The sequence below is a fragment of the Lathyrus oleraceus genome, chromosome 3 (assembly GCF_024323335.1).
Source record: "Lathyrus oleraceus cultivar Zhongwan6 chromosome 3, CAAS_Psat_ZW6_1.0, whole genome shotgun sequence".
NCBI lineage: Eukaryota > Viridiplantae > Streptophyta > Magnoliopsida > Fabales > Fabaceae > Lathyrus > Lathyrus oleraceus.
Window position 1 is genome coordinate 430,514,439 of NC_066581.1, and position 23,539 is coordinate 430,537,977.

Sequence of the window (23,539 nt, forward strand, 5' to 3'; positions counted from 1 at the left end):
TGATGGACTGAACAGAGTCACCACCAAACTTTATTTATTCCTAAAACGGGAAAGGGGAAATATCAATAAAACTCATAAAAGAAAGGATAAGAAATGGTCATCACAACCAATATTTGGGTTCGAGAGTCAGTTATGCAAGGGGAAGGTATCAGCACCCTTCATGTCCGTTATACTCAACAGGAACCATTTAGTTAGTTTCTATTTGAATGTTAGCTTAAGTTAGTTGTAAGACCCAAATTTTGACCCTAAGATCCCTCATGTTATCTCATCATATGAATTAGCATTGGGATCACACCTTGGCATCCTCCTTACCCCTCATTCATTGGGTTTGCATTGGGAGATATCACCAAGCACATTTGATTTTATCATACTTTGTTTTTCATTATTTACTAACCAAAATTCCAAAAATATGTCAATGTATAGTTTCTTACTTTTGTAGGTAGTGTGTGTGTCCACCCATGCTCCATCAAGCTCATATCTAGGGTTTACGAACCTCAATGCAAGGATAGCAATTAAAAGTTGGTTCACATTGACTCTAGACATTATATATGGATCCCCATGGTCTCCACATATCATTTTGATCAAGAATTCATCAAGAGTTTGACGTTTTTTGCCTTGGAAGCCCTAATTCATCTAGGTATCTTGTGTGACTTCCTTAGCAAGTTTCTTTATAATTTGATCAAACATTTCAAGGTATACTTAATATCACTTCATCTTACACATATATGATCCTCCATGAGTCCCAAAAATCAAGAGAATGTCAAGTTAGTAAGATGGTTCATGGGGGTTGATCAAAGAAAGTCAACTAGTCAAAATTGGGGTTCCCTAGACCTAATCTCTACAAATTTTGTCATATGAAAATGATTCCAAGATAAACTTTACTCCTTATTACATTAAAAACAACTTTAATGTTGAAGTAAAAATCTAGTTTTGCTTTGAAAGCCATATTTTATGGTGAAAGATTATAGGTCATTTTGTCTGAACCCTAGTTAGGAGGTCAACTTCCAAGGACCATATCTTGCTCAATTGTTATGGTATGAAAGCCATTAAAGTTCAATGATTATATTATTTATGTCCTATTCAACTTTAATGTTTGTAAGAAGTTGAAAATCAACTTTAAAATTCATGTGCCAATAGGAAACATTATAGGTCATTTTGGGCCATTACCATTGAACAGGTGATTTTCCTCAACTTCTAAAATGCATAACTCCTTCATGCCAAATCCAAATGAGGTCAAATATGTGAAACAATTGAATAGGTTTTAAATATCTACAACTTTTATGAAGGAACTTTATCCATTTGAATCCCATAGGAAAAGTTATTCAAGGAGGAAGAAGTGAACATTTGACTTGGTACATAGAAAAATTTCAAATATGTTTGATTTTCCAAACTTCCACCTCAAAATTCGTCATGATCCAAGCTTCAAATTGAAAAGTGTTAAACATGAAAGTTGTTCCCCATGATCTCACCTTTCCAAAAAGATCAAGATAACCTCATTTGGCCAAGAAATGAAGGACTTGTGAATAGGTTCTTTTCAAAGGTCCAATTGGATGGATTTCACCTCCATATTTCAAATTCAAATGCATGGCCATATGACATGATTTCAGCATTGTACATAAGCATTTTTGGACCTGAATACATCACTTGATGGGCCTATCACACGCCCATGCAAGCATGCAATGAAAATTGCTAAATTTGGCAAATTTTGGAAGTTTGTTGAAAAGAATCACATTAGTTATAAATACAACCCCCATGGCTCAGAATTGAGGACCTTATGCCCAAGATTTGAACCTGCATAAGATTTGAATCTTTTTATATACTTAGAATTGGAGAAAATTGAGGCCGAATTCGAGCTCCTGAGCATTTTTTCTTTAAATCCATGTCTTTGTTTTTCATTTAAGTGGTGGTTGATGGTGGACCAGTCCGGTGATGTCCACCGGAAAAGACAACCGGAGCCCTAGCTCCGGTGGTGTGGTGACTTGCTCCTATCCATCAGATCTTGAGCGTCCAATGTGATTACCAAATGTGCCACGCGTTTGACTCAAGTATTAGTGAAACGCGCACTTCTCGCCATCAGATATGCCACCTCAATTAATGAGGGAGATCTGATGACCCTCGTTTTTTAGAATTTCCTTTTAATTCTTGAATTTGTGTTTAATTGCTTCATTTTGTTTAATTCATAATAATTTCATTTTTAGTCCAAAAAATATGGGACTTTCACCAAAAATCGTTAAATATTTTTTCTCTTTCATTTTATGAATTAAAATTATTTTTTAGATTAATTTTGATATTTTTCATGAATTAAACTTTTTTGTGCATATTTTTAATTATTTAAAAATACTTCTGACTTTTCAAAAATTATGAAATTTTTTGTCTAAGGTCTTTTGACCTTGTTTGACCTAAGATAAATATCTTGACCATTTATTTGGTTTTTTGAAGAGATTTTAGGTTTTGACCAAATTAAATTGAATTTTCATTTGATTTTTAATTAATTAATTGTGTGAAAATTATGTTCAGCCATTTTTATGGTCTTGTGATGTTTGACTATTTGTTTGGGCCTTGGTCAAGGTTGATTTGACTTTTGTTGGATTAAAATCATTGGATTTAGGGGATTGATGAAATATACATTTCATCTCCCAAAATGAATGAATGATTTTAATTTGGTAAAATTTCTCCCATGACCAATTTGTGTTTCTCTCATATACCCTCCCTTTCATATTCATCCATATATTCTCCCACTCCCTTCATTGACCAATGAAATCTCAAATATCCTAAGGCTAATTGGTTCATCAATGACCTTGTGTCAGATGAACCAATACAAGTATGGATGACATAGGTCCATCCCTCTTGATCTTTTTCTTTTAGTGTGTCGTATGTTTTAGGAGTTTGGTTCATCATACCAAATCTCTAACATGCATTAACACCTAAATTTTTATTGCTCGGCCTCAAATAGTTGTGACTTATACATAAGTCCAATTACGATTGCTTAACATAGAGCTAAATTTGACCCTAAAGGCATATCATTCTAGTAAGTGAGATTGTAAGTCTCCCATCCTTCATGGTATTGTGTGGAAACTTGGCCTTTTTCCCTTCCTATAGAAGATGTCTTTATTCAAGGATCCATGCTTGTGAATGGATGGTTGTGTGTTCTCCAAAGAATGACTTAATCAATTAAAAAGCAAAAACATCACTAACATTGAATTAATCTTGACTAACATTTGACTAACATTCAAGTCATTTACTTTATGCAATTTAATTTTTAGTCATTTATCATTCATTTCCATTTACATTTCATTAAGCTTGTTTATGTTTATGCCATTTTCACTTTGCTCATTTGAGCCATATCTTAGGATTGTATATATTGCTTGTGCATCTTAATTTTGTTTGTGGTCTTAGGACCTTAAAACACTTAATAAAAAAAAAAACCCTAAAAAATATTTGGTGGACTGTTGACCTTGATCTGAGCTTTTAAATTTAGAATTAGGCAACATTCCCTATGTAAAAAGGACTTGGCCAATGCCAGCATTTGAGACCAAGCTGTGAGAACTGAGCCAATCTGATGCAAGTCTTGGGATTTATTTGAATTCATCTGCTACATCGTCTTGGTGCAAGTTGTTATTTTGATCTTGTGTTTAATGCTTTTTTCTGAGTTGATCAAGGAGTATTTCATCTGATACATAAGAAGACAAAAAAGAACACTAGCTATAGGATTTTCTTGCTTGGATGGAGCTATCTTTATTTGATGCCTTGATCTTCATGATGTGTGATATTGCTAATTGCTCCTTGATTTTTGCTTGATTCAAAGTCCAAAGGGAAAGTGGGTTTTCTATATCACATACTTGTCTGTGGGATTGCATCCCATTGGTCAGATCATTTCAATTCCTAAGTTTTAATTTTATGCTTAGGGTAGTCTCTTCATCTTCTCCCACTTCTTAAATTTTAAAATCTCTTCCCCTTTTAAATAAAACTTTCTTTGCTTGTAATTTCCAACTTAGACCTTATTTCAAATAGAAACTTTGGCCTTATGCCAATGAATTTTCAAACTCTTTTCTTAAATCAAACTTGTAAATAAATCTAATCATATTGACTTAAAATTTCAAAAGACAAAAATAACTAACATGTCATTCAAATTTTTGTCCTTTTTGTCCCCTTTCCATTTTAAAACTTTGTTAAAAGCAATTCACTCATTCTTCAATTGTTACCACGAGCTACGAGGTTTTGATGTGTTCCTCTTCTGTACAAGTGGTTTATTTTGCACTTACCTCAGACGCCTGCTTTCTTGGAGAACAAGCAATGTCTACGGTGGTCTCAGAGACTTATGTCTCTCACTAGTGATGATATTGTTTGGTATGATTATGCATTGGGTAGCATGGATATTATTGACAGTTGTGGTGAATTCTCTAATGTGCCCCTCATTGGTACATAAGGAGGAATCAACTACAACCCTGTGTCGCAACCCGAAAAATACGGAAGGTGCGAAAAGACAACCGGCGAAGAAAGAAATGACAGAAGAGTCGCCACCGTGCGTTATTTATCCCAAAGGAGGGAAAGGAAACGCTCGAAGTAAACCTAGAGAAAGGAAAGGAAAAGACAAGGTCTCGCAACCAAATCTTGGGTTCGGGAGTCGATTATGCGAAGGGAAGGTATTAGCACCCCTACGCATCCGTAGTACTCTACGGGATCCACTCTTGTTTGTTTCTTGTCTAAAGGGTGCGTGTTTATCTAATGTACTATTTACTAAAAGGGTCAAGAGAAAAAATGACTCGCACGGATGTCGCATCCACTGCATACGTATCTCATCTGGAATGAGAATCAGAGTCTTCGTAGCTCGGTTACCTATGGGTTAAAGAGATGTGTGTTCGCTAAGACATCGCGTCTTATGCCTACATATCTCATCGGGAATGAGAATCAGAGCATAATGTAGTTCAAACTAACTACGGGAATAAGGGTCTCGATTGCAACTAGGGCAAGAGAAAAGGAATGTCTCGATCGCAACGAGGGCGAGAGAAAAGAATCGCAACGAGGGCGAAAGAAAACAAGGATTAGTTGTTAGTTGTTAGTCAAACTCGGCAAGACATCGCATCTTGTGCCTACGTATCTCATCTGAACATGAGAATCAGAGTTGCCGTAGTTCGGCTCACGCACGCAAACAAACACAGGCAAAGGCAAACGTGGAGCCTGACTGCCAATCACTGGACTTACATCAGCATTCGAACCAAACACACACAAAGGGGCAAACGTGGAGCCCGACTGCCAATCACTGGACTTACATCAGCATCCGAACCCAACAAACCCACACTGGAACCCGAATGCCACTCGATGGACTTACATCAGCCTCCAAGCACACAACAAGCACAAACAAACAACAAATCGCTAAGGAGTCGGGAACTCGAGCCTAGCAACTGTCAGACAAACACACACAAAAAAGGGAAAAGTGCCCGGAGAGGTCTCGCACGACCTCCTGCCTACATACCTCGTCTGGAACAAGGATCAGGGCGATGTAGTTCCCCTACATAGGGGGTTGTCATTCGAACATGGACTTACAAAGGAGGACACCAGTTGTGTCAAAAGAGAGTGGGCAATATGTTCACATCCTAGCAGTAGGTGTCGCAGCTCGCTGAATCGAGTCTTAGGCAGTTACCTCTTTGCAATAGAACGGACTACATGCCACAAGATCGGAGACGCTAGGAAAGGTCTAGAAGTGGGGGAAGCTCTGCCCTAAAGTTGTCATGCAATGTGTACTTAAGTGTTAGGATTTACAAATGGGAATATCTACCTAATGTTAGCATGCAAAGGAAATGGGGATTCTAACTATGTTATCATACAAAAGGATATGGGAATCCTACCTATGTTATCATACAAAGGGTTCTATCTAATGGGTGCTACCTAATCGGAACAAGAATCGACGAATGGAGTGAGGAGAAGTGTTAGGGATAAAGGTAGATGGCGATGCATGAAGCAATCGACTTACAAGGTTGATGGCGATGCATGAAGCAATCGACTTACAAGGTTGATGGCGATGCATAAAGCAATCGACTTACAAAGGGGGGATGAATACGTGCTGGTTCTGTTAGGTTTTGAAAAATGATTACTCGACGTTGGATCGAGGTTTTAGTCTTGTTTTGAAATGGTTATCGAATGTCCATTTTAATTCTTGTATTAACAGGTGAATAAAGAATGAAAGAATAAATTTTATACATTTCATGGGAGAGGGGTACATTTGTTATGAATGGGGGTTGACATGGTAATCAAACAATATAAATATATGCCTCATACACCATACAAGTAGGCAACAGTTAATCAACAATAAGATATTTAAGCAAGTATATAATCGAATCAAATAATCAAAGAATGAAATAATGAAGCATTAAACAATGTATGAGTGTAAGTGCAAGGGAACTGGCTCATTGTAAGAAAGCCCAAGAGTAAGCTATGTGAGGTTGATGGCGATGCTTAAAAAGCAATCGACTTACAAGGGTGTAAAAAATGGGCTCGATATTAAATCGAGAAAAAATATGATTTTTATAGTTTGAGAAAAATGGTTTTTTTGAACTAAATTCAAATACAATAACTATGCATTATTAACAAATGAAATTATAATAAACATAAAAAACAGATATTAACAAAATACTAAAGGAATAAAAATGCTAAAGGAAAATACCATCAAACAAAAAGCAACAAGTGTCACACATGAGTATTGAACCCTTCTCTCCTAATATTATGCAACTGCCATCTCTCCACTAGGACACTCAACAATATTTGCTACTGAGATACTACCATAAATATATGAACTGGGCTAACAGATTTAAAATAAATTAAAAAAAAACATTTTTATGGGTTTTTTATTATTTCTGTTAAAAAATAAAATAAGCTAAATAAATAAAAAGTAAATAATAATAATAAAAGAAAATAAAAACATATATTTTTCTGATTTTGTGTTAAAAATGAAATAAACTAAATAATAAAAGAAATAATTAAAAATTAAAAAAAAGAAAAAAAAAAAGAAAAAAAAAAAAAAAAAAAAAAAAAAAGGAAATGGAAACAGCAAGCTCGTCTCCATCGTCTTCCTCCCTCGCTCTCTCTCAAACTCTCTCAAGCTCAGGGAAAACTCTCCCTCATCGCTCTCTCAATCTCGTTCGCACCTATCTCTCATTCTCACCAGAACCCTCTCAAACGCGCTCTCTCTATCTCACCAAAATCGTTCTCTCTCAACTCTCAATATCTCCCTCTCACTCACACGATATCTCCATCAACAAGCATATGAAAAGGATAAAAGGAAAAAAGGAGAAATTCTTACAAAGTGTCACGACGGTGGTGAAAGGCGTGAAGAAGCTGGCCTCCAGGTAATCGATTTTGGGATTTTTCTTTGTTTCAGACTTTCGCCCTCCAAGTCTTCTGTGAATAGTGGCCGCCTCTAACCTTTAGAAATTAGGGTTTTCTTTGCTTCAGATTTTTGCCTCTCAGTTTCTGTTGTGCTCTTTAGACAAATCCCCCCTCCTCTTACTGATTTCTCTCCTTTTATATTTCTCTGAATTAGGGTTTCAAAGGTGCCTTTGGTAATCCAGAAGAGTAACTCTGCAAGGCACTTTTGGTGTTCAGAAACTGGATTGACCCCTTTGATGTATGGATTCGAGACAGGTAATCTGAGCATCTGAGCATTCCTCTCTGTTTTTGTTTTAATTCCCGTTTGGGAATTTCTGGATTTTGAATTTTACTGCTTTGAGTAATTCTCCACTTTTTACTGCAGTGATTTTTTTTTAGAAAACTCTGTTGATTTGGTTGAGGTTCAATGGCTGAGTTACTTGGAAGTGAAGACACAAGGGAAAACACAACCAACATGGTTGCTAGACGATTAATTTCAAATTCTTCTGAGGAGTTGGAGCTAATGCATTAGGTTTGCATTGTATTTGCAGAAGAATACAGTTTTGCTCTGTGAAAGTTGGATTTGAATTACGAACAGTGTCTTTAAGAGTTGCTTCAGAAGACTCCTTGGTGTTATCTCCAAGCATCAATATTCTGTCATGAATTAACTTGCAACGCCAATGCGGGGAGGGTTTTCGGAATAAAGCTCGTACTGTGATTCGACGAAGTCAAGGGCAAGAGTACTGCTAGATTCATAGGGTTGTCTCCAGAACTGATCCTTTTGATTTCCTGGTTGATATTATGCCTCGGGAGGACTTGTGTGATAAAGTGCTAGCATGCGTGTTGGAGACCCTGTTGACGGAATTCCTTACAGTAATAAACCCTCACTCTCAGGAGAATTCTCGCCTTGCTGTAATTGTTGTAATTTCTTCACCATGGAGATCATAATGACAGATTCCCCGGGATTCAAAAATTGTTGCCATTTTGAATCAAAGGAATCAGTTGAAGCTAGCCTGGTTATTGAACCAGTTCCCTCTGAAGACGGTGCAGTGCCATCAGGCTGTCTAGCAGAAGCTGCAGAACCATCCTGAGGAGCCCAATGTTGCCTTGAATCTAAGTAGACAAACATTGGATCCAATACACGACGCATAGTTGTGCTTTCCTTGGCTAATTCAACCAGTCTTTGAATGCATATTTGAGCCCATATTTCTGGTTTTTCAATTTCTTCTCTTGTTAAGAGGGAAGGATCCTTTACTTCGGGCCGTGGTTGGATAATCAAGCAACTAGAGCGATTGTCATAAAATCAGCAAAAATGTATGAAAATTCAGTCATGAACCAAACCATTGCTGATAGACATTGCAAGCTCGACGCCCTCAAGCTGCAGTTTTCGAGTGTTTCACCGGGCTCCTGTGATAGCATGCATACTTTCTTCACCAATTTCTCCATGTTATGTGTGTAAGTAGAATCTACCTGACAGTAGATGAACCTTGTTAAGGACTGGCAACCAAGTGTCTGAATAGTCTCATCCTTGGAATAGTCCAAGAGCCCCGAAATCACATTAAGCACATCAACAACAAAATATGTTATTTGCACCTTACAAATGGAAAGCAACTTAATGAAAGATTCTGCTACAATCTTGACTAGTTTGATGTGCTCAGATCTCAGTTCTTTGTAGCATCGTTCTTCAAGATATTTTTCTATCTTGGTGGTCCGAAAAGGGTTTTTAGCGGCATATTCACATAATTTGACGATTTTCCTTTCGTTTGGAAGCTCATCAGGGGATTTAGGGAATTTGGCAAGCAATTTTCTGTAACGTTTAACAGGCTGTCTTGATCTTGACCTCAAAGCAGGACAACAAACACACATGCTCCCACAAGCCGGGAAAATCTTCCTAGAGATGATCCCCATTTTCTAGTTCCTTTGAAAGAAGATCTGAGAGTGGTAGGTGAAGGAACTTCAACAATGGAAGCAAGTGAGAATTGTAATAATTGGTACTGTAACTGTAGTACGGTAGAAGTATTATGAAAATCAGCAGCGCCATAACTTCTAAGGATCTTTCCAGCTTTGGCATTGACTTCAAATACAGTGTTTCTTTTGGATCCAAGTATAACAGCTCCATCTTTGAAGGCAATGAGTGATAATTGTCAGTTTTTGTAGACATGGAACGTGAAGCTGAATCTTCTTTAGTAGTTGAGAATAGTCTATCGCAAGAATTAGATGATGATCTCCGTGCTTCTTTGTACCTGGACAAATGAGATTCTTCCACATCATCCGCTAGAATATCTATATTTGAATTACCCAAGGAAGGCACAGTCTTGCACTTAGAGGTATCAACTATTGATTTCTGAAGTCTTGGAGGAGCTGAATTTGAGACGAGCTACAATTTGCATGGTTTGATTTGCAGTCATTCCAAGAGCCAAGAGGATCGGTTGTCACTGGGGCTAAACTTGCTTGAACCTGCCACACATCATAAGCCGTGTTGAGTAGAAACAACGGTGTCTCAACATGTTCAACCAAATTCTGAGGAAAGAAGCACGAAGTTGGGTCCAGTTTGTTGAGACAATTCTTTGGAAGATTTTTTTGTATTTCCTGTAACTGAACTACGCCTCCGAACAGATTTCTCAATGTGCGTCCTCCAGATACATCAATTGCATCTAGAAAAAATCCTGCATCACTACGACACTTCACTTTGCAAGATTTTGGTAACAAGTTCTGGAACTCATCACAATGTAGTATGGATGCAAGGCCACCCGCAGAACATCCAGAGAGAAGGGCCTGTTCGGCATTATGCATTCCTTGAGACATTAATTCCTCTATTGCAGCTAGCCATATTTTGTCCTCGAAACTGAAGTCCTGCAGCCTCATTTTCACTATCTCCGGTAAAAGATGCTCCATCACAGTACCTTAATTTGACTCTATTCCAGTTAAAGAAATCAGGGTTTTCTTCTGGTTTATTACTCAATATTCCTGTGAATGGTATTTGATTTTCCATGTAGTTTGAGGAACCACGACGAGTCTTTTTTTTTTTATACACACAGTTTCTGATAGTGTTACATCAACCTCCACTACTGTCATGTTGTGACCCGCAATGGCAAAGGAAAGCTCGTCGTTGAGTGCAGCGTTGATGATTCTCATGAGGTATGTCTTCCCTTGCTCTACCTCCATTGCAAATGTATGCTTTTCAAAACAAGGAAATAGTGGTCCTGGTTTGTATTGTATGAACTGGAACATAATGCCTTGTACCTTACTGTCACCTATTGTATATCTTAATCTTTTGTCAAGAATATATTTGAACATTTGACATCGCGGTGTAGAATGTGATTTGTATGCATCTTGGTGTCATTGTTCTGCAACTATGAAAGTTCCATTGAAAGCCTTTCTCATTGGCACCAAACTGTGAGGACTATTATCAACCACTTCGAAAGCAGATTTTATTCTTGGTTCCACCATGTGACAGTAAAGAAGATTATATTTATTGAGAGCATTCACCATATAAAGTCCCAATTCTTTAGGACTAGAGTCTCCACATTCTGAATGTTCTGCAAAAGGTGATAATCTTATTCCAACTTTATCTGCCCCTATTTCATTCACAGCAGCTTCAACAACTTCCAAAGCAAATTGACAGCGGTTCTCAATGGATCCACCACATTCATCTGTTCTATCATTCACTTCATCCTTCATGGATTGTTCAATTAAGTAGCCATGAGCCCCAATTGTGCAGTCAAGTGCAGGTCTGCAAGTCATATGGTGCCTGATGAATTTCAGTTTAGTTCTTCAGCTTGTTAACCCCAATCTTTCTTTTGCAGGGTGATTTTCGGTTATCCAGAAGATATTGTTGCAGGCCTGACGAATGCAGTTTCGGTTTCGGTGCCGTTGCATTCATTTGTGTGGGGTTTGCATTTGGCCTTACAAGGTGAGTTGTGTTTGCTGGATGTTGTATACCAGAGCGAAATTGCTCTAACCCTGTTATTGACTGTTTTCAACTGATGCGACTTTTCAACACATTATGAAACACGGACTGCTTCTGACCTTGAAATTTGGCGCATTGAAGATAAATATTCATAGAAAATATCACCTTTCAATGCTAAGGTTATTCTTGCAGGAACAACGGATTGAACAGCCTCCTTACTCAGCCTCTCAACACCTAACTTTCTTGGACTTTGCTCCAGGACTGCGGCACGGGTGTCTGTATAGATTCGAAAGAGCTGTTGTTGATGGCCTGCTTGAACCATTTGTTGTTCCTTCAACTGCTTGGCAACATCCCTAGCAGATGAACCAGAGACTTCAATCCAAGTTTTGGAGAACAAGGCACAGGCTGACAGCATAAACACCAGGTAGAACAGTGCATGGAAAGGATTGGCGGCCATATCAGCTAAGCTAGAGGGTGCAGTTATATAGTATGCAATGCCACCAACAGGAATAGAGTGACCGCCTCCATATTCAGATTCCTTCCATTTTCCCAACAGATCCACAATGAAGTTTCCGGCATACTTTCTGTGTAGCAGCTGGGAAAGGAAGTAGAGATTGGAAACAAGGGCAGACTGAAGAATAATGGGCATGTTGGAGGTGTAAAACAGTTTGATTGGATATGAGCCCTGCTGTCCACGAGCATTCTTCGACCTTACAGGCAAAACCACGCGGAAACCTTGGAAGTATATCACAATTAGAAAGATCAAAACAGGAGCCAGCAGATTTGTGACAATATTTAGGCATGGGAAGTTGCATCTTGTTATTTATATTTTCCTACTTGTATTCAAACTTTAGGACATGATATATCTCTTGTATACTTTTATTTACATGTCTTGATTTTGGGAGAAAATGACTGCATTTCTTCTTTATGATATGCTTTGTAAATGGATATTCAATGGACAAATATGGGTGAATTTTTGGGTTGACTTTGGTCAAAGTTGACCAAAAAGTCAACTGTAGACTGAAGTCAACAGTTGGTCAAAAAAAATGCCAAATTGTATTTTTCGTATGGAATCAAATGTAATGAAATAAAATTGAAATAAATTGAAATGGATTAACAAAATGGTTTGAAGTTGGTTTTCACAATTGGTTTAGTCATGACTTGAATAACTTGATTGATAATGTGTATGAACAAAACCATGAAATAAGACCATAAGGTTGGGGTTTTGGCATAGTATCCATGAACCAAAAAACATGACTAGAAAGTGGCTTGAAACACAAGAAACCTTTTTTTTTTTTTTCTTCAAATGTCCCAGACCATAGATATATCCACAATCACCACACCATGACTTTGAATCAAAACCAATCCTCATGTAAAACCAAAATTAGGTTAGGCCAAGCATGCCAAACAAACATAAAAAATTCAGGAGCAAAATCGGGGTATGACACCCTGCTTTGGCTCGCCGTCAACTTGGGTTCCCCTTGAAAGACAAGCCTAATAACACTCAGTTAGAAGGTTTTTTCTATCAAGAGGGTAAAGATCCCAAACATTTGAAGTAGAAAATGGTGCATGATTGGAATAATGTGCATAGGAAAGGAAAATCCAAGTTTGGTCCGCGCAACTGTGTAGCTTTGGAAGCTTACACTATTTGGGTGAAGAAGAGAGCTTTGGAGCTGAAGATGTTGTATGCTTGTGAAAGACCTATGTGTTTGGTTGTGGTTGAGCCATCAACTCTCCCTAACTAAGATGTAGAGGAGTTGGAAGACGCACTCGCCCAGATAAAGCAAGAGAAGGATATGTGGGAAGAACGGTTCCATGCTTTGAGCCGAAAGCATGAAGAATTGCAACTTGAGTCGAAAGACAAGGATGCACTTATTGAACTTCTCGAAGACCGAGTAGTGAAGAGACAGAGAGACCCAGAGGGTCTATCTTCCTCTAGTATGCCTCAGCCTTCCGGTGCTTGGAAGAAGATTGTTGATCAGTTTGTCCTTGAGAAGGCTCGGATGAAGACATCCTTTTAGCCTGAGATTCGACGCATCCGAAGGAAGTATGTACCTGCAGCCAGATCATCTGATACTGTTGTTAAGGGATCCTTAGGATGATAATTTTCCTTTTCTCTTTTATTTGTACTTTTGTTTCTGAAATTGTACTCAGTGTAATCCTTCCAAATTTTATGAATAAAAATAGATTTTATGGTCAATCAAATTGTTATTATTATATATTTGCAAATAAAACTTCATATGTTCCTTGAAATTAACAAACAGATCAAAATCATTGCATTTCATGCATCATTTGCATAGCAGGTTTTCTTCCTCCAGATGTCTTATCAGTTATTCTTCTGTGCTTCAGCCAAGCTGACTCACCGATACAACACTCGCGTTAATCAACCCAATATCATGAAGGATCTAGAGTAAGAGAACAGAGGAGCTGAAGGATGAAATTGCACGATTAATAACTATGATGGAGTTTGTCCTTGCTGCACAGAACCAGTCTTCACCAACTCTCGTAACTCCTCCCCAGAGGATTATCATTTCTGAGGTTTCTACCTCCATTGTTCCTGTTACTTCCAGCTAATCCAGTCCTTCTATGCCTGTCGGGTTCCCTTGGAGAATTCCATCCAACTTTATGCCAGAAGGGTATGCACCCCACCTTTGTCTCTATACTGGAATCTAGCCCAGTCATGTAAGTACCTCCTCCAGCTGTTAACACTCTGCCTCTTGTTGAGGACACCATCTACCATTCTGAGCCATCTGAAGGTCCAGACGTATATGAGAAAATGGACAAAATGAAGGATCCGTTTCTCGAGCTGCGTAAAGAGTTGAAGACTCTGAGAGGAAATGACTTGTTTGGGAAGAGTGCCACTGAGCTCTGCCTTGTGCCTAATGTAAAGATCCTGGTGAAGTTCAAAGTCCCTAACTTTGAAAAGTATAAGGGAAACACTTGTCTTCTCAGCCACCTTGTGATGTACGCCAAAAATATGTCTACTCAAACTGATAATGATCAGTTGTTGATTCACTACTTCCAAGACAATTTGACTGGTGCCTCTTCGAGATGGTATATGGGGTTAGACAGTGCAAGTGTCCATACTTTCAACGAACTGGGTGAAGCTTTTGTTAAGCAGTACAAATACAATGTTGATATGGCACCCGATAGAGACCAGTTGAGGTCTATGTCTCATAAAGATAAGGAGACATTCAAGGAGTATACCCAGAGGTGGAGAGAGATTGCTTCCCAAATTTGTCCATCATTGGAAGAGAAAGAGATGACGAAGATCTTCCTGAAGACCCTGAGTTCGATTTACTACGAACGTATGATTGCTAGTGCCCCCAATGACTTTATCGAAATGGTAAATATGGGGATGAGGTTAGAAGAGGGAGTCCGTGAAGGACGTATGTCTAAAGAAGAAGCATTGTCTAGCAAGAAGTATGGGGGTAGTTTCTTCAAGAGGAAGGAGGGGGAAACTAATTCATTATCTGTGGGGAGGCAGATGAGGCCTCATGTCAGAAAGAGTTCTCAACCTCGTCAACACCAACATCAGGTTTAATCAGTAATTCTAGTTTTTTCTAATAATTACAACAATCAATCAAATCCGACTCAGCAACAACAATGTCAACAACAACCGTAACAAAAAACCAACTACAACGACAAAAATAATAATCAGCAAATTTTTGAGAGGAAGAAGGTCTCATTTGAACCTATTCCTATGTCCTATGCAAAATTGTATCCATTCTTGGTTCTCAAGAATGCCATTCAACCCAGAAACCCACCGCAGATTCCTGAGCCACTTCCATGGTGGTTCAAACCTGAACTTCGTTGTGTTTTTTACCAGGGAGCCCCTGGCCACGACATAGAGAATTGTTATCCATTGAATTATGAAGTACAAAAGCTCATGAAGAGTGGGATGGTGTTCTTTAAGGACCAAGCACCTAATGTGAAAGCTAATTCGTTGCCTTCTCAAGGTAATGCTTCAGTCAACGTGGTAGATGGTTGTCCTGGTGAGTACAAGGTTTATGATGTCTTCCATATCAGACAATCTTTGATGGCAATTCATAAAGATATTTGTTTGGTCAGTGACTGTGAGCATGACCATGATGATTGTGTGATATGCAGTATGAACCCTCGTGGATGGATGTGTTATTGTCAATAGGGATATTCAGAGGTTGATGGATGAAGGGCTTATTTAGATTTGTCAGTCGAGAGATATAAATGATGTGAACGCGATCATGCCAGTATTCAAGACCCCCGAGCGGGTAGTTATTCAATTTGATAGCAGCAACAACAACAATGTTAATAGATCGGTATCGCCGTTAGTTATACGGTTAGCAGGCCCTGTTCTGTATGCATCCGATAAAGTTGTGTCTTATCAGTACAATGCCACGATGGTTGAGAATGGTCAAAAGGTTCCTTTACTAGTTGCAGATTTTATGGTAAATATTATTGATATCGCGAAGGTGACCCATATTGGTCGTGTGTTCGGTCTTGTTTTTCCGAAGGAGGTAGAAGATGTTGCAGCCAGTAAGATGGAAGAGATTCCAGCAACAAATCTAGTTAGCACTTCATTGTGTCAGTCTGGTGAATCCAGCAAACTGAAGACTAATGATGATGAAAAAGTTCTGAAGTAAATAAGAAGAAGTGAGTTCAATGTCGTGGAGCAGCTGCTCCAAACCCCGTAAAAAATCTTCGTGCTGTCATTATTGATGAATTCTGAGGCACATAGGGAGGCATTGCAGAAAGTTCTCGAGCATGCTTATGTAGAGCATGATGTGATTGTGGATCAGTTTGACCACATTGTCGCCAATATTACTTCTTGTAATAATCTGAGCTTTTATGATGAAGAGCTTCCCGAGGAAGGCAGAAATCACAATTTGGCGTTGCATATTTCTATAAATTGCAAGGAGGATGTTATGTCCAATGTGTTTGTTGACATTGGTTCGTCTTTGAACGTTCTTTCGAAATCAACTTTTTCAAGGCTTTCCTACCAAGGCGCTCCAATGAGGTACAATGGCGTAATTGTCAAAGTGTTTGACGGTTCCTGTAAAACTGTCATTGGTGAAGTGGACCTTCCAATTAAGATAGGTCCGAGTGATTTCCAAATTACTTTCTAGGTAATAGATATCCACCCGGCCTACACTTGTTTATTGGGAAGTCCATGGATTCATGAAGCCGGAGCTGTAACGTCTACTCTTCACCAGAAGCTAAAATTTGTAAAGAACAACAAGCTTGTCGTTGTTGGTGGAGAAACAACGCTATTAGTGAGCCATTTGTCATCCTTTTCATACATTGAAGCAGGGGAGGAGGTTGGAACTCCGTTCCAAGCCTTGTCTATTGCTGATGAAGTAAAGAAAACTAGGGCACCAATGTCTTCTTTAAAGGATGCACAAAAGGCAATTGAGGCTGGAAACATCGATCAGTTGGGTCGTTTGATAGAGATTGCTGAGAACAAGGATAGGGCTGGATTGAGATTTCAACCAGGGTAGTTCAACATCAGAGCTGAAGTTATGCAACCGAGTTTCCGCAGTGGTGGGTTCATTCATGGGAATGATCAACACTCAGCTGCCGTGATTGAGGATGGTGATGATGAAGACGAAACCTGTGCCAACTTTGTGACACGTGGCTAGACTTGTAACAATTGGGTTGATGTTGATGTTCCTACTATTATTCATCGCTCTAAGTAATTTGTTTTTCATTTTTAATAAAAATCCTTCTCCTATGCCTAAGGGAGAAGTGAACATTGTTGGGCATTTCTTTTATCATCAATAAAATACAATTTTATTCATCCACATCTATGATGTTTTGTTTTTACTTTTTGCTTTTCTGAAAATGGTAATCACAAAGAACATGAATAAACAATAATCTTCCATCTGCATAATATTTGGTCACAATTCACTTCTCTAAAATCAAAATATCAAATCATTATGCAGGTTGGTTCTCAAACCCATTACTCCCTCTCCAAACTTTGATTTCCTTGTGTTTAAAAAATAGGAAGAGACTGATGATGAAGGAGTATCTAATGAATTATCTCGTTTACTTGAGCACGAGGAAAAAGCCATTCAGCCGTTCGAAGAGCAAATTGAATTAGTGAACTTGGGTTCCGAAGATGATGTGAAGGAAGTCAAGATTGGGTCTCAACTGTGTCCAGAGGCTAAGAAGGGGTTGATTGATCTTCCTCGAGAGTATTCAGAGGTGTTTTCCTGGTCCTATCAAGACATGCCTGGGTTAGATTTTGAGATTGTGGAGCATAGATTGTCGTTGAAGCCAGAATTCCCGTCGGTCAAGTAGAAGTTGAGAAGAACTCATCCTGATATGGTAGTTAAGATCAAAGAGGAAGTGCAGAAGCAGATTGATGTTGGTTTTCTTGTTACCTCCGAGTATACGCAGTGGGTGGCCAACATTGTGCCTGTTCCTAAGAAAGATGGAAAAGTCCACATGTGTGTTGATTATAGATATTTGAACAAAGCTAGTCCAAAAGATGATTTTCCTCTGAAACACATTGACAAGTTGGTAGACAATACAGCAAAATTCAAAGTCTTTTCATTTATGGATGAATTTTCTGGTTATAATCAAATCAAGATGGCACCTGAAGATATGGAGAAGACCACATTCATTACACCCCAGGGAACCTTTTGTTATATAGTGATGTCTTTTAGTTTAAAGAATGCTGCCAGAGAGCCATGACCACTCTTTTTCATAATATGATGCATAAAGAGATTGAAGTTTATGTTGATGATATGATTTCCAAATCAAGTGATGAAGAAGAACATGCTGAGCATTTGTTGAAGTTTTTCCAACGTTTGAGGAAGTATAAACTCCGCTTGAATCCCAATAATTATACTTTTGGTGTTCGTTCTAGTAAGTTGTTTGGCTTTATTGTCAGTGAGAAGGGTATTAAAGTTGTTCCTGCTAAGGTCAAAGCAATATAAGAAATGCTTGTGCCTAAAACTGAGAGGCAAGTCAGAGGTTTCTCGGCCGCTTGAATTATATCTCAAGATTTATCTCGCATATGACTGCCACATGTGCGCCTATTTTCAAGCTTCTTCGTAAAATTAGTCTTGTGATTGGATCGAAGATTTCCAAAAAGTGTTTGATAGTATCAAAGAATATTTGCTTCAACCTCCAATTCTGTCTCCGCGTGTTGAAGGAAGACCCTTGATCATGTATTTAATTGTGCTTGAGGAGAGTATGGGTTGTGTTCTTAGGAAACAAGACGAATCTGGAAAGAAAGAATATGCAATTTACTACCTCAATAAGAAGTTCACCGACTGTGAGACTCGGTATTCTATGCTTAAAAAGACTTGTTGCACATTGGCTTGGGTTTCTAAGCGTCTGCGCCAGTATATTTTAAATCACACTACTTGGTTGATATCCAAAATGGATCCAATCAAGTACATTTTTGAGAAGCCTACTTTAACTGAGAGGATTGCCCGTTGGCAGATATTATTGTCTAAGTATGATATTGAATACTGATCTCAAAAAGCTATCAAAGGTAGTGTCTTGGCTGCCCATCTGGCTCACCAACCTATTGAAGATTACCTGTCAGCGCAATATGATTTTCCTGACGAAGAGATTTTATACTTGAAAGTGAAAGATTGTGATGAACCATTACTTGAAGAAGGGCCAAAACCTGGTTCCCGTTGGGGCATGGTATTTGATGGAGCTATTAATTTGTATGGTAATGGCATTGTGGCAATGATTATTAGTCCTCAAGGCACTCATTTTCTGTTCACATCTAGATTAACTTTCAAGTGTACAAATAATATGGCTTAGTATGAAGCCTGCATTATGGGGCCTGAAGTGGCCATTGATCTCAGAATAAAGTATCTTGACGTCTATGGAGATTCAACTTTGGTTGTGAATCAGATCAAAGGTTAATGGGAGACGAATCTACCCGGTTTGATACCATATATAGATTATGCGAGGAGGATTTCAAATTTCTTCACAAAGGTTGAGGTTCGTCATATCCCTCGAGATGAAAACCGGATGGCGGATGCTCTTGCAACGTTGGCTTCAATGATTGTGGTGAAATTTTGGAATGAAGTTCCAAATTTGACTGTGACGCGTCTTGATAGGCCCCCTCATGTGTTTGTTGTTGAAGAAGTCAAAGATGAAAATCTGTGGTATTTTGATATCAAGTGTTTCCTCCAAAGTCAGACTTACCCGCCTAGGGCATCTTTGAAAGATAAGAAGACTTTGAGAAGATTAGCTGGCAACTTCTAACTAAATAGAGATGTGCTTTATAAGAGAAATTTCGATATGGTCCTGCTTAGATGTGTGCATAGACACGAAGCAGACTTATTGATGACTGAAGTCCATGAAGGTTCCTTTGGTACTCATTCCTATGGACACGCTATGGCAAAGAAGATGTTGAGAGTAGGTTACTATTGGTTGATAATGGAATCTGAATGTTGCAAGTTTGTGAAGAAATGCCACAAGAATCAAATTTATGCAGATAAGATTCATGTTCCTCCGACACTGTTGAATGTCATTTCCTCTCTATGGCCTTTCTCCACGTGGGGAATTGATATGATTGGCATGATTGAGCCTAAAGCTTCAAACGGACATCATTTTATTCTGGTGGCTATTGATTACTTCACAAAGTGGTTTGAAGCAACATCGTATGCAAATGTGACCAAGCAAGTTGTTGTGAGGTTTATCAAGAATCAGATTATATGCCATTATGGTGTGCCGATTAAGATCATTACTGATAATGGATTGAACTTGAATAATAATATGGTGGAAGCTCTTTGAAAATACTTCAAGATTGCACATCATAATTCTTCTCCCCGCAAACCTAAGATGAATGGGGTAGTTGAAGCTCTAAATAAGAACATCAACAAGATCATTCATAAAATGGTTGTGACATATAAATATTGGAATGAGATGCTCCCATTTGCTTTGCATGGGTACCGGTACATCCATCCGCACTTCAACAGGGGAAACCCCTTTCTCACTTGTTTATGGTATGGAAGTTGTGCTCCTAGTGGAGGTTGAGATCCCATCACTGGGTTGTTAGACGGTGTGGCTAGTGATCAAGAAGGGGGGTGAATAGATCACCTCTTTAAAATAAACGGATTTAATGATTTTTTCAGAGTTATTGAAACTTAGCGGAAAATTACAGTCCCGAATCGACTTCCGTCTATTCTGAACCGCTACTGGAAAACCGGACACGCGAATTTAATGCTGGATTTGAATTAGAACGATAAAGATAATTAACACCAGAATCTAACTAAGTCAAATGCACTTATCACTAAATTCTATTTCCAATGAATAAAACTCAGCTAACAGTTTTGTCAAACAATTGGTGTGTATGTGATCAATGATGAACAATGGTGGAGTTTAGTTAAAGAAGTTTTCTTGCCACTATTGTATCACGAAAAGTGCAGTCACAACACGCCAACTGAAATCACAAACCTATTGAAAACGTAAAGAGAGATAAGGAAAGAATACGATACACAGAGATTTGGTAAGGAAGTTCCCCACGTCGTCCTCGCGTATGGGTACGTCTCCCTCTCAATTTCAACTGAAATTGAGAACTGTAATTATCAATAATGCCGAATTCGTTGATACAAGGTTACAATACACAAACAGAATTCTAAATCCCAAGAACTTCTTCTTGTATAAAACCTCCACTTGATCTGAGCTCGATCAAGAATTTCCTGCAAGAAATTGCAAACAATTCAACGGTTCCACGACTTGTTTGCGAAATCACCCGATTTCCAAACCCTACGCTGCGGAAAAATCTGTTCTGAAAACGTGACTAACAAACCCGCAAGAACACTTTAGTTCTTGAAGGACAAACCAGTTGGTTTTTCCTCGAAACCCCCTTCAATCTTCAACTCAGCTAGATCCTCGATCGTTCCACTAAACACCTCAGCTAGATCCTTGATCGTACCACTAAACGTTATCTCGTTGATCCTTTAATCCAAAGAACAAGAATGATTATGTGTTGATGTTCTTGAAGAAAAGTGATTGAGAAGATGAAGAAGATGAAGCCTCTTTCAGGTTTCTAACTGCTCAAAAACAATTTCCGCTACACACTCCTTTGATCTTGTGTTCAACTGTTTTTCTCTTCTGAATTCGTTCTTTTTCACTGCTGTCATAATACTTCTTATATATGAAAAACAGAAACCGTTAGTAGGCAAAACATACTTATGTATTGATACAAAAGGTTATACATCGATACATACTGTAACTTTGATTTATTTTAGAGAGTTAATGTAAGCATGTATCGATGCAAAACTCGTATGTATCGATACACAGAGCATTTTAACTACCCATGTATTGATGCAAGACTCGTATGGATCGATACATAGAGCATTTTCACTGGCCATGTATTGATACATGACTCGTATGGATCGATACATACTGAAGCAAAAGCGTTTTGTGGTTTAAAACAAATTTATGGATCGATGCATATGAACATGTATTGATACATACTAACACAAAATAGTTTTTATTAGTTCTTTTAAGAGATGTATCAATGTGGATCTTTATGTATAGATATGAAACCATAGTGTGGGCTAAAAACACAAATGAATCATGTAAAATAATGCACAACCAACAATTGGACAATGATCACACAATTTGCTATCATTCAAAACTTATTCAAAGTAAAGAATTTGCTCACAAACTCCCCCTTTTTGATGATGGAATTTTTTTTTGCAAGATGTGTGATACTCCCCCTGAGTTTGTGCATATCTGTCAACATCTACATTTCTCTCCCTTTGTCAACATCAAAAAGAAGAAACAATTTTATCAAGGCAACATGTTATAGCAGGACATGGCAAAAATGATAAAGAAGCTAACAATCACAAAGAAGGAAGCTTCAAATTAAAGAATCGCTCACAAAGAATGACAAATAAGTGCAATAACATTAGAAGTAAACAGAAAGGAATGGGCATTTAACTAGTAGAAGGTGTTTAAAATGTACATAAGCCAACACATATAATGTACAAATAATCCGAAAGAAAAACTTAAGCAAGATGCAATGAAATGCAGTGAGATGAAATCGTGATGGTTTAATGTGGATTATAGCCACCACAGGACTCCTCGTCATCTCTATCAGGATCTCTGAATCTTGGCGGAGGTGGAGGAGGAGGCATTGCATCTGGATTTTGGCCCATGAAGGTGTAGTGCCTGAACCGGTTCTGCACTTCAACACTTCTGAATCTGTCCATAATACCAGGATTGGCACGGCAGTCGTCCATAAAACCAGACATCTCATTGTAAAAGACTTAGTGCCACTTAACTAGGTCTGTGTGCCAAGAGTGTTGTTTATGTTACATCCGTGTCTGATCGTCATGCCACTCACGATGCTCCTTATGCCACTCACTTTGTTGTACATGCCAAGACCGTGCCTCTTCATGAAGTTCTTTGCTGGCAAGCTCCATTTGTTGAAGCATTTGAGTGAGGTCCGCAGTAGGTGTTGAAGATGAAGTACCGCCGGAGAACGGAGGAACCGTTGGTTCGGGTACATAGTTGGTTGGAGACCACCTTTGTGGCACCCAATCACCCCAACCAGCATTTTCATCAGCTGCAGGCACATCTGCTTCGTTCACATCATGCATTTCTTCATCAGGTTGGTCTTCAACTACATGAATGCGTTCAGAAGGCACGTCAAAGTTATAGATCCTTGTTTTGGATTTCCTTTCAAAGAAATAGAAACATTGACGGTCCTAGTCCCACCGATATCCCATATGAGATAAGGTGGAAGAGTCAAACTCTTGAGCAGCAGATGGAGATATGAGAGGAACTAAGGGGATTGCAACCTTCCAAAACTTAAGAATTTTCATGATTTGAGACGCATAACCAAGAGCAACATTCTTGGCACTGTTACGCATGAAAAAGAGGCGCTTCACAAAGTAATTTGCCCAATTCAATGGAACCTTATTTTGAAGAATATACAGGAGATGAATGTTTGCCCTGTCTAACCTAGAGTGTCCACTGTTTGCTGGACGCAGAATGTGCGAGATAATCCAATGGAGTATACGAGGAATTTTCTTTATCATGCCAGACGTAACATGTTCATCCTCACCCAGCGGTCTGTCCAGTTTCAAGATAGATGGAGTGAACTCCTTCAGGTTAAAGTCAGTATCAAAATGTAAGTCATGCCAAGACTTGAAATTAAGCGACGGAAGCGAAATTTGAAACACTGTTTCCCAATCAGCAGCTTCAAAAGTATAGGTTCTGACACCAATAGAACACTTAAACATGTATCCTCTACCAGATTGTAAGCCAGCATAAAATGCACGGATAAAATCCTCATGGTAA

The 23,539-nt window shown here is 38.6% G+C and overlaps 4 protein-coding genes and 1 pseudogene across 4 annotated transcripts; 1 reads left to right on the forward strand and 4 right to left on the reverse strand.

Annotated features, from left to right (window-relative positions):
* Positions 1 to 7,035: 7,035 nt before the first annotated feature.
* On the forward strand, positions 7,036 to 7,893 carry LOC127131571 (uncharacterized). Its single transcript, XM_051060484.1, has 3 exons — positions 7,036 to 7,343; positions 7,538 to 7,638; positions 7,748 to 7,893. The coding sequence occupies exons 1-3, from the start codon at positions 7,036 to 7,038 to the stop codon at positions 7,759 to 7,761; spliced, it is 423 nt and encodes a 140-aa protein (XP_050916441.1). The 3' UTR covers positions 7,762 to 7,893.
* Positions 7,894 to 8,635: 742 nt separating this feature from the next.
* LOC127128053 (protein SEMI-ROLLED LEAF 2) lies at positions 8,636 to 9,270 on the reverse strand. Its single transcript, XM_051057308.1, has one exon. The coding sequence runs from the start codon at positions 9,268 to 9,270 to the stop codon at positions 8,638 to 8,640; it is 633 nt and encodes a 210-aa protein (XP_050913265.1). The 3' UTR covers positions 8,636 to 8,637.
* An 80-nt stretch (positions 9,271 to 9,350) lies between these two features.
* LOC127128052 (pectin acetylesterase 2-like) lies at positions 9,351 to 10,409 on the reverse strand (annotated as a pseudogene).
* A 292-nt stretch (positions 10,410 to 10,701) lies between these two features.
* LOC127131572 (12-oxophytodienoate reductase 1) lies at positions 10,702 to 11,106 on the reverse strand. The gene has a single exon (XM_051060486.1). The coding sequence runs from the start codon at positions 11,104 to 11,106 to the stop codon at positions 10,702 to 10,704; it is 405 nt and encodes a 134-aa protein (XP_050916443.1).
* Positions 11,107 to 11,366: 260 nt separating this feature from the next.
* Positions 11,367 to 12,379, reverse strand: LOC127131573 (uncharacterized). The gene has a single exon (XM_051060487.1). The coding sequence runs from the start codon at positions 11,919 to 11,921 to the stop codon at positions 11,367 to 11,369; it is 555 nt and encodes a 184-aa protein (XP_050916444.1). The 5' UTR covers positions 11,922 to 12,379.
* Positions 12,380 to 23,539: the final 11,160 nt, after the last annotated feature.

Coding starts and splice junctions, on each gene's coding strand:
- LOC127128053 (XM_051057308.1), bottom strand. CDS start 9,270: ATGGGGATCATCTCTAGGAAGATTTTCCCGGCTTGTGGGAGCATGTGT.
- LOC127131571 (XM_051060484.1), top strand. CDS start 7,036: ATGGAAACAGCAAGCTCGTCTCCATCGTCTTCCTCCCTCGCTCTCTCT. Junction 7,344..7,537: donor GTGAAGAAGCTGGCCTCCAG/GTAATCGATTTT, acceptor TCTCTGAATTAG/GGTTTCAAAGGTGCCTTTGG.
- LOC127131573 (XM_051060487.1), bottom strand. CDS start 11,921: ATGCCCATTATTCTTCAGTCTGCCCTTGTTTCCAATCTCTACTTCCTT.
- LOC127131572 (XM_051060486.1), bottom strand. CDS start 11,106: ATGACTTGCAGACCTGCACTTGACTGCACAATTGGGGCTCATGGCTAC.